General features: G+C 49.2%; 1 protein-coding gene across 11 annotated transcripts in view; it reads left to right on the top strand.

Annotated features, from left to right (window-relative positions):
• Nucleotides 1-10,414, top strand: part of Ppfibp1 (PPFIA binding protein 1) — a 129,547-nt gene that overhangs the window by 86,644 nt on the left and 32,489 nt on the right. For all 11 annotated transcript variants that reach the window (XM_055605591.1, XM_055605585.1, XM_055605588.1 and 8 more), the window contains 4 exons: nucleotides 2,437-2,523; nucleotides 3,927-4,040; nucleotides 4,858-4,989; nucleotides 8,905-8,997. In XM_055605591.1, coding sequence (XP_055461566.1) covers nucleotides 2,437-2,523; nucleotides 3,927-4,040; nucleotides 4,858-4,989; nucleotides 8,905-8,997 — 426 coding nt within the window. The remainder of the gene's footprint in view (nucleotides 1-2,436; nucleotides 2,524-3,926; nucleotides 4,041-4,857; nucleotides 4,990-8,904; nucleotides 8,998-10,414) is intronic.

The raw sequence follows: 10,414 nt of genomic DNA, 5'->3' as shown, positions 1-10,414 counted from the left end.
GGTGAGCTCTTCTTCCTGTGGTGAGCGCTTCCTCCCTGTGGTGAGCTCGTCTTCCCTGTGAAGCCCTGAGTTCAAACCCCATCCAGAACCACAGGAGGGAAAATGGATGGAAACTTTCTGTTTTGACTCAGTGGCACATGGGATGCTGAGGCAGGAGACTTGCTTGAGCCCAGATGTTTGTTGCCTGGTCAACATCAGGAACTCTACCTACTCCATCTCTTAAGGAGAGACAGAAGAGAAAGTTGGACCTCTTGCACTGAACATACGGCATCTTTAGCCTAATGAAGTGTGTTCATAAAACATTACTTGCATAGGACTTTTAAAAGCAGGTGCCCCGTGAGGCGCACAGTCAGAACTAGAAACTGAAAGCTGTCCAGGCTCTGCCTCTGTGCTCAAGACATACACTGTGTGTCCTGGCTGTCCTCCAGAAGGCTGTCCTCAGGGAGGCGGGAACATTTCCTTGTCATGGCCCCAGGGGATGCATGTCATTCCCACTGCTCCATGGACTCTTGAGTTAATTCTGGGCACTTGAGTTAACAGCGTGACCGGAGTGTGCAGGTATGTTGTCGAGAACTGATGTTAACATTACACCCTCTCTAAAGCTGCGCCACGCACTTGCCAAGTTAGCTTCTGAGTGTTCTGTGGCCTCTTGGGAACTGCCAGCATCTTCAGAAGGAACACTGCACATTTAATCTTGTCTTTCTTTTTTCTTCCTCCTCCTTCCCACTTCTTCCTCCCTCTCTTCCTTCTCCCATTTTGTTTTGTTTTCAACTTACAACATTTGGCACTCCTAGAACTGAAATAGGAATCTGGGGAGGTGGAATAGATGCAGGTTAATTCAGAGAAATCATGGGGGCCACAGCACATGAGCCCTGTGCACAAGAGTGCACGGCTTGTGGCTTTCGTTTTCTCCTGGTTCTCTGAAGGGGTTGTTCTCAGTTCTGGATGCCACAGCCTGTCCATTTTGGATTGCTCTGGCTTTTGTCCCTGCTGTGGTTAAAGGGATGTTCAGGGATCTTGTGGATAGAGCACATTTTGTGGCTATGAACCTGTAAGTAACTTACACATCACGGTCTGGGCACAGGGGCTCAGGTCTGTAATCACAGGAGGCTGACACAGGACCATCATTCCTGGGCTACACAGTGTCATCCTGGAGAAGGAAGGCAGGAGGAAAAGGGGGTGTCGTATGTATTACTGTGTCTCAGAGTGATGGTTTTATGTGTTTTAGTCTCTGTGAGACTTTTCAAGTGTGCTTTTCAGGACTTGGATATGAAAAAAATAAATGAAAAACGCAGACACAGTGGTGCACACACATTTAATCCCCTCAGCTAAGGGGTGAGGGAAGAAATCTTCATGAGTTTGAGGCCAGCCTGGTCTACGTGGAGGGCTCTGAGCCGGACTCCAGGAAGGTACAAGCTGATGCCCGGGTTTGCCTAGGAGCCGATCTTAATGTACAGATGAATAAGTGTGTAAGAGTTGGTGAAGCCAAGATGGGAAAGGACTGCCAAGCTGATAGGCCAGTCAGTGCCACCAGGAGTGTGTAAGCTTCAGTGGTGAGAGACAGGCTTCTGCAGGCTTTTTAGACTTGGGAAGCTTGTCGTGTCTTGGAGTGCTGAGGGGCCAGGAAGAAGCCTGGTTGCTGCTCTGTCTACTCCATGACTGGGCGTTGGCGTCCTGTGTGCACCTGAGGATGGTATGGCTGGAACTGGGGACATCACAGGGCATTCTTTTTTCTATACCTCGATTAGTGACAGTTCAAGGGAGGTGGATAGTGTCTTCTCCTGGGTGCTAGCTTTGCTTGCTTCAGGCTGTTCAGTCTGTGCTGGTTAGCTTTTGGTGAACTTGACACAAGGTAGAATCATTTGGGAAGAAAAGGTCTGGTCATCGTATCAACTTGGAGACAGGCATGTAGGGCGTAGTCTTAATTCCTGATTATGTGCCCGGTCAGCCCTCTAGGGGTGGGACATTTCCGGGCAGGTAGTGTTGGGTTGGCTGAGATAGCAGGCCTAGTGGGAAGGGCGAGGTAGTAGGGCTCCCTCCTCCAAGACCGAGGCTCAGGTCCTGCCCTGGTCGCCCTTTGGTGGACTGGCATTTAAGAGAAGCCCTCTCCTCCAGGTTGGTTTCAGTCAGGGTTTCACCACAGCAGGGATCATGCAGGGATAGATGGGGACATTTACCACCAAGGCAGGGAACTGGTTCTGTGTGTGCTTGGAGCTGGTGTGCCCAGTCAGTTGTGTCTAGATGCTCAACTGTGTGAGTGCTCACAGGGCCTGCCAGGTCTGCTGTCATTTAGTTGTTCGTTTTTCGTTCATGGAAGTGGCGGCTGTGCGGAGTTTCAGTCAGGCGCTCTGAGTTCAGCACACATAACTTTTACTGTGTCACGGCATAGCAGTCCTGAAGGAGCGTTCACCTTTCCTGTGTTCTTTCCCTGTTCAGACCAATGGGCACCTGGCCGGGCATGGCGACGTGTACCAGGAGAGGCTGGCGCGGTTGGAGAACGACAAGGAGTCCCTTGTGCTTCAGGCAAGTGCTGCTTCAGTACCCATGTGGTGTACTTGCAAACTTAGGCCACGCGTGTGTGGAGCACGCTGCACCCACAGTAAACACACCTCAGCAGCATGCCAGCTGTTCGTGTGCATTCACATCGTACTGGGGGCCCCGCTGGGAGTGTAGGGAGGAGGGGCAGGCTGTGCGAACAGCCGCTGTGCCACGCAGGGACCACAGCGTGCAGACGCCATATCTGCAGGGATTCCTGACTGGCCCCGTCGCAGAGTGTCGAAAGTGAAATAATTCACCAGTGTGCAGCTGCCCAGCCAGCTACCGACAGGAATGACACAGTGAAGAGAAGGTAGCTGTGGTGTCAGTGTCTATAACCCCAGCACTTAGGAGGCTGAGCAGAAGGATTGCCACGAGTTTGAGGCCAGCCTGAGCTGCAGTGTAAGACCCTATCTCCTGAACAAGAAGTATATGCCAGGCCAGCCGTGGGTACAGGGAGTGTGCAGGGCTGGCTGTGGGGGCCGAGGGCGTGCCACCCCATCCTCGGGGGCAGGTGCTTGGCTCAGGGCCACCCAAGTGACCTTCTGTGTCACCTGCCGTCAGGTCTGTGAATACCTGTAGTGTAGAGCCTTGGTCTGAGCATGTATTAATTGACCAAACAAGGCGTCCGAGGGGAGCCTGCTGTTGGAAACTACCCTGGGGCACCCGAGTTTGCTTGCTCGTGGTGTTTTTGAGTACAGAGCAGATGTCTTGACCATTGTGTTTTGAGCTAACTCAGCCAGAGTGTGTTTGCTCAGCTGGGGACCGCTGAGGACAGATTGGTGGGTCTGCGGGGAGCCTGGGGCTGAAGGGGGAGCCCCACTGTTTCTTGGGATGCTGAAGTGTTTTGCAGTTCATGCTGGCTTTCTCTTTTTCCTCTTTGGTGCTGGGAACTGCACTCGGGCCAACACATGCTAAATGCACTCTGCCCCGTTCCCATGCCCTTGCTTTGAACACACTGGTGACCTTGTTGGTCTTGAAAGGCCGTGTAGAATTTGTGCTCTTTATTGACTGTTGCCCCTTTTAGTGTGAAATCTGCGTGGTCTTTAACATCTGGTTCCAATACAACCTGACTCTCTGCTGCCCTCTCAGACCAGGCCCTCACCATGGCCTTGGAAGTAAAGCTGGAATGACTTTAACGTGTAAAGTCTTGTAGGTCTCATAGAGAAGCACCACGTTTCTCCTGAACTGTAAAGGGCTCCTTGGGCCACACGGCAGCAGAGGGCGGGGGTGTGGCCCTAGCCTGGCCTGCACAAGCCCCGGGTTCCATCCACACAGAGCAAAATACAAACGCAGCGAGCAGGCCTGCTGCCATCCTTCCCTGGGTGACGGGGCTGAGCCTGCGTCACCTCGAGCCTCCGAGTCATTGAGTGTTTGTGTTAAATTATCAGGTGAGCGTGCTGACCGACCAGGTGGAGGCCCAGGGAGAGAAGATCCGAGACTTGGAGTTCTGTCTTGAGGAGCACAGAGAGAAGCTGAATGCCACTGAGGAAATGCTGCAGCAGGTAGGGGCCGGAGCCTGCAGCAGTGGGCCTGCCCTGTGTCTTCAGCAGTACTGTCCACAGCCCACAGCCTCTTGTATTTATAGAGTCTGGACCAGACTCAGACACAGAGAAAGTTGTGAGGCTGGAGTAGGAGACAGTATTGTGGGGATGATGAGTTGAACTTTTAAGCGCCTGTTATTTCTGTGAGGTGATAAGCACCATATCAGACTCTTAGAACTCACACAGGCATGTTTGTGGGTGCACAGGGGCTTGTAGGTGCCTGTGGGACTGGACAGGCTGTGGAGCCCCCTGTCCTACATGTTGATGAACCAGACTGAGCTGCTGTTCCTCGTGAGGTTGTTGCAGGGGCTTGACGTAGGGTCACTTCTCCCAGTCCCTGGCGTATACCAGGCCGTATGCACAGCGTCATCCATGTTGTCAGCAGGCTTAAGAGGCCGCAGGAGGGCCAGAGAGGCGGCTCAGAGGTTAAGAGCACTGGCTGCTCTGCCAGAAGTCCTGAGTTCAAGTCCCAGCACCCACATGGTGGCTCACAACCATCTATAGTGAGATCTGGTGCCCTCTTTTGGTGTTCAGGCAAAATGCTGTATAGAAGTAATACATAAATAAATCTTAATTTAAAAAAAGTCTGCAAGGTCAAGTTCATCTCCCCCCCCCCACCTGCTGCTCAGTGTAGTTCTGCTCAGTCAGGCTTGCTAGTGGGGTGAGTCTGAACAGCGTGGCCATTGCTCTTCACCCGAAGCCCGCCCTTAACCGTGGCTGTCTGCAGTCACGACAGAACTCACAGGAAGACATGTGAATATATGTGCAATTCTGACAGGAGCTTCTGAGTCGGACATCCTTAGAAACACAGAAGCTGGAGCTGATGGCCGAGGTCTCTAATCTGAAGCTGAAACTGACGGCTGTAGAGAAGGACAGACTGGATTATGAAGACAGGTTCAGAGACACAGAGGTGAGTGTGTGTGCGCTTGCTCTCTTCCCTCTCCCCTTCCCTTCTTCTCCTCTGTAACCCTTACGCACGCACGCACGCACACACGTGTGCACACAGGCGCCAAAATGGAAACCCCTGGAGGTGTGAAGGAAAGGTGCTTAGTTAATGTATGCTCTCGTCCTGTCTCCTTTTAAAAGACGCTCAGGGCTCACTGGACCTTAGGTTTTGCCCTGAGCACCTCTCCAGAGGCAGCAGAAGCCAGGCATGGTGGTATGTGCCTGTAATCCCACACTTGAAAGATGGCAGCAGAGGATCTGGGGTTCAAAGCCAGCCTCCATCACATAGCGAATTTGAGAGTAGACTGGACACCATGACACCTTCGTCCCAAACAGAACAAAACAAAAAACCCAATGACAATAAATAAAAAGAACTCAGAATAAGCCTTAATCACATAGTAATTTCTTCACAAAAATGCTAGTTCCAGTTTTTGTTTTGAGATTTTGTTTGTTTGAAATGTTTTGTAGAAATGATTTTGACTATAAGATGTTTGTGGCAGCTGGCTGACAAACCACGCTGGTTTCATGATGTGAGCATATGCATTTAAGTCGTGGTTCTCTCAGTCGCCCTGACTTAGGCCCGCTGCTCACTTGCCACATGCTGAGGGAATTTGTTAGCTCACAGAATCCCAGCATTTGGAGTCACTTTGTTGGCTCTTTGCGTTTAGGGTGTTACAGGTACGTGTCACTGCAACTGGCTGAGATTCATGTGCTCTTAGGAGGTTCAGGGTGACGTAGTCAGTGAGAGGCGCTCGTGGAGGGTGTGCAGCCGCTCCGAAGTTAAGAGCACTTGCTGCCCTGGCAGAAGGCTGCAGGTCCATTCCCAGCACCCGTGTTGGCTGCTCACAACCGCTGCTGCAAAGACGCGCACACAGACACACACAGTGTACATACACACACTCTTCACACACACTCTGTCACACACACAAAGTCTTTCAAGCACTTGTGACTAAAGATGCCCCTTCTGTTATTAATGTGGCGTTTCTGATTTGCTGCCTGGTTGAGGGTTGAGGAGGTGTCTGTCCATTTCAAACCTTCATTTAGGAGGAAGCACGGAGCTGAGGGCGGAGCTAAGCAGCAGAATCCTTGTTCTCAGCACACACGGGGTCCTGGGTTCGATCCCTGACACCACAAGTGAAGGGAAATAAAACAAAACCAAGCTTCAGAAACTCCTTCCTAGGGTTCAGCACCCTCTGTTTTTTCTGTTCTGGTTAAGGGTGTGGGCGGTGTCCTAGGTCAGGAAAATGAGACCAGGAAGGAGAGAGGGCAGGCCATTGTTCCCTTTTCGGTCCTCATGTCACATATGTGCGTATTGACTGTGTCGTCACCATGTAACACCGGGCTTCAGATGGTGTAACTTACCCCACTGTGATGCCCAACACAGTTTCCGTCCCAGGCCTAATCACAGCGGGAAGCCTTGCTTGTTCGCTTCCCAAGGGCAAAAAGAAATCACCATCTTGATTCCTGTTCTGGACTTGAAACTCCCTGTCAGTCACTTTGAGCACACTCACCTTTAGTCAAGACTGGCCTTAACGCAGGCCCTACGCAGTCTCTTTAAAGGTCTTAATGCTCTCTTCTAAAGGGTTTCTCTGTGTAGCCCTGACCGTCCTAGACTCACTGTGTAGACCAGGCTGACCTCAAACTCGGAGATCCACCTGCCTCTGCCTCCTGAGTGCTGGGATTACTCTACTCTAATGTCCTCTCAAGAATCTGCTTAGATGTTTCCCTTTTTATCATCTTGTCATCCCCTGGCCTCCCTCACTCTGAACCTAAGCAGATAGACTGTTTGGGTGGTGGAGTGGGAGGCTGCAGGGGAGATGGGGGGTGAGGAGGCTGCAGGGCAGACAAGAAGGGAGTGAGGAGGCTGCCGGGCGGAGCTCCCTCTCACCGTGCGCACTGTGCTCAGTGTGATCTGGGTGTGAACCAGCCAGTCAGACCGCTGTGGCTGGCGCTCGGCCTGTGTTGGTGGCACTGGGAACAGCACCTCCACCGCCCGGCTCTGCCTGCCTTTTGTAAAGTGACTCTGTGAACACACCTCCAAGAAACACAATGCTTGATTGTTTTCTGTAAGATAAGCCACACTGCTGATAAGATGGAGCACACGTATTTACAGAGTGTGTCACAGAATATTTGGTAATTGCGATTTTATGCTAAAGTAATCACAATAGTCTTCACACGTTAAACAGAATGCAGTACGTATGTGTTCTGGCTTAATGTTCCCATAAAAATAAAACCTTTACCTAGCCGTTCTGCAGTCCCAAATCTCTCAACACTCTGCAAGAACTGTGAGAGTTTGGTGTTGGTTTCCCAAAAAGTGTTGAAGTAAGGGACACTTCACAGGCTTTACCTGTAGGTGTTAACTAGGGTGCTGGTGCTTTGAAATCTTTAAACTTTGGAGATCTGCGCCCCCTTCTGGTGTGAGCACGGAAAATGAGCTATGAAAGGTAGTGATTGAAGTAGTTGATACCACATTTAAAAAAAAAATTTTTTTTTTTTTCATTAAAAAGAAAGTTCCATATTTTTTCAGCCAGGCTTATTCTGGGCATATCTGGCTTCTCCCAGATGGGAACTTTAGATTCATGTTTAATGAATTGCCACCAAAAAGAATTGGATAGGTTTTCTTAAAAAAAAAAAAGGTAAAATGACCCCTGTACAGGAAGTGGCAGTGGCTGCTGGGAGTTCAGAGCTGCCTGTTAACAATAGCAAAGCCGGAGAGACAAAAGGAGGAAAGGTCCTGAGCTCTCCTGGGAAGCTGAGCAAACCAGGGAAACCGACTTTTTAATTTGGATTCAGAATATTTGGGCGAATTTTACATTCTTAAAGTGGCAGTAGAAGTGGTATTAAAGAATACTCTGTTATGAAATCATTTGGACTTTCAAATGTTTGCACATATAAATTATGTTGTTGAATTGGATATGTGAGTATATTCTGGACATAAGACCCCCAGCTACCTTCAGGTTGAGATAGATTCTTGGTTTAAGGAAATCTAAGTTGATATTTTTGTAGGCAGAAATTATAGAAATCTTCAAATAACTGTATTGTGTCACAGAAAAGGATCTTAAGGTAATGACTATGGCAGAGAAAATTCCTAGTTTGTGTGGAAAGATGGGGCCCAGAAATAGTTTTAGTGTAGGATGGGTGCTGAGTGGCTTTGAGATCAGTATCAAACTGCCTTTGTGAGTTGGTCACGTTGCTGTCATGTCGAAGTTTGCTGTCAACCTGACACAGCCTGGAGTCATTAGTCAACAGTCCCATCTGAGTAAATGGTCTCTGTCAGGTTGCTCTGTGGCCACACCAATGCAGAACTGTGTGGGTGGCTAGGACACATCACCAACACCAGGACAGCTTCTAAAGAGACATTTGTTTTAGCCACGGTTGTGGAGACCATAGTCCTTGCTTGGGGACCTCGTTGCTTTGCGCTTGTGTTGAAGCAGCACACTATCATGAATTGCATGGTGAGAAGACTGCTTACCTCATGGCCAGGAAGCAGACAAGAGGGCAAGGAGCGGGGGTCCCCAGATCCCTTTAAGGACACGCTCCTAATGGTCAAAGGCTCTCTCTGCAAGGTCTACTGTTTACAGGGTCCAGGACTTCCCAGCTCCATGCTGGGCTCCTGGTCCAAGGGTTCCAGCGTAGCATTTTCCTAGTCAGGGTCAGAGCTACGGTTTGTTTTCATAAGCACTTGAGGGCGGACGTTCAGGAAACTTAAGTCAGTATTTCAGTGGAAGTGTGCTTTGGCCATTAGGGGTAAACTTTACAGGATCTTCCTTTGTTAGGACTGGTTCTCTTAACTCACACCCCAGGAGCTGGCTTAGGGCTTTCTGGCTGCTCTTTTGGAAAGCTATACACTTTTCTAATTAATTTTTTTTTTTTTTAACAGGGACTGATACAAGAGATCAATGATTTGAGGTTAAAAGTCAGTGAAATGGATGGTGAAAGACTACAGTATGAGAAAAAACTTAAGTCAACTAAAGTAAGTTGAAGAAAAATAAGTTTTAAACATGGTCTGTCATTCTATGAGCAATATTATAAGGAAAATGGTAAACACCTCAAGTACACGGTGTTTCTCCAGGCTGGAGGGGCTGAGCTTGCGTGCTAGGGCTCTCAGCCAACCAGGGCTTGACTAATCTGCCAGGAACAGACTGTCGTTTCCGAGTTAGCTAACCTTCCTCAGGAACTGATGCTGTTTTCTTAGTTTTTTAGCTTGTCTTTTTCTGCCTCGTTTTCTCTCACTCCTCTGTCTTTCTACCAGTCTTTAATGGCCAAACTTTCTAGCATGAAAATCAAGGTGGGTCAGATGCAGTATGAAAAGCAGCGGCTGGAACAGAAATGGGAGTCACTGAAGGTGGAGTAGACGTTGGCGGAGCCCTGTGGCCTGTTGCCGTCTGGCATGTGTCGTTTTGCTGTGACGGTGTGTTTAGTAGCATGCGTATTCATTGTGTGTCACCTGTTCACTACCAATGCATACACCCTCATTAAAGGGACAGTGGCATCTCTAATGTAAATAATGAACAGGTAAAATAGAAAAGCAATAGCTTATGAATTTATTTCTTACACCATCTGACCCGAGTATCATAAAATCATTGTTAGAGTTCACTGGTGGAAGGATTCCGTTTCATATCAACTAGAGCCTGCTGTCCTCTTGAGGCTTCTGGAAGCCAGTGTGTGCTCACTATCATGCAGGGGTCAGGGGTCACTGCTCAGAAGCCCTGCAGGGAGCGGGTTGAACTTAGCTGTGTCCTTACCATAGGTCAGGAGCGCAGGGCCGCCCGGGCGGGCCTCCTAGGTGGACTTTTCATAACCCTTCGTATGCAGACAGAGAGCCGCACGGAGATTCTGAGTGTGTGCCGCACTGAGTAGGTGGTCTGTTGTTGCATAACTCCAGCTACTGTGACAGACACGGCCTGCAATTTGCTAAAGCTAGTACTTTCTAAAGCCAAGCTGAAATTTAAAATGCTAACACAAACATCAGCGGCCTCGGAAGCTTTTGCAGGTACGTCATTTCAAAAGGAAGACTGAAATCCTCCAGTTCCAGATCTCTCTTTCCATCGCTGTAGGAGCCTGCCTTAGTGACAGGGGTGAATTATCTAGTCCAGGATTTGGTCACAGTAACCCCCAAATTGCCTGTCTGAGGCTACTGAAGCCTAGTGGCTATCCCAGAACCATGAGTGTAACCTTGACATTCTGAGGAAGCTGAGCAAACCTTCCTGAATTTGTATTTTGTTTTGCTTTTATGACAGGTATCTAATTTTGTACACTAACTTGGTGAGACTTTTGATTTAATGTACGGGGAGCTTGAGAGACTACCCCGTCCTCATTATACTCCAAACAGTTTCTTCTTATCTGTACTGACAAACTTCAAACAGTTACGCTGTAATTATTATACATTA

This window comes from Psammomys obesus, unplaced genomic scaffold, assembly GCF_907164565.1.
Source record: "Psammomys obesus unplaced genomic scaffold, mPsaObe1.curated_primary_1811, whole genome shotgun sequence".
Classification (NCBI taxonomy): Eukaryota; Metazoa; Chordata; class Mammalia; order Rodentia; family Muridae; genus Psammomys; species Psammomys obesus.
This window is presented reverse-complemented; position numbering and strand designations above follow the sequence as displayed.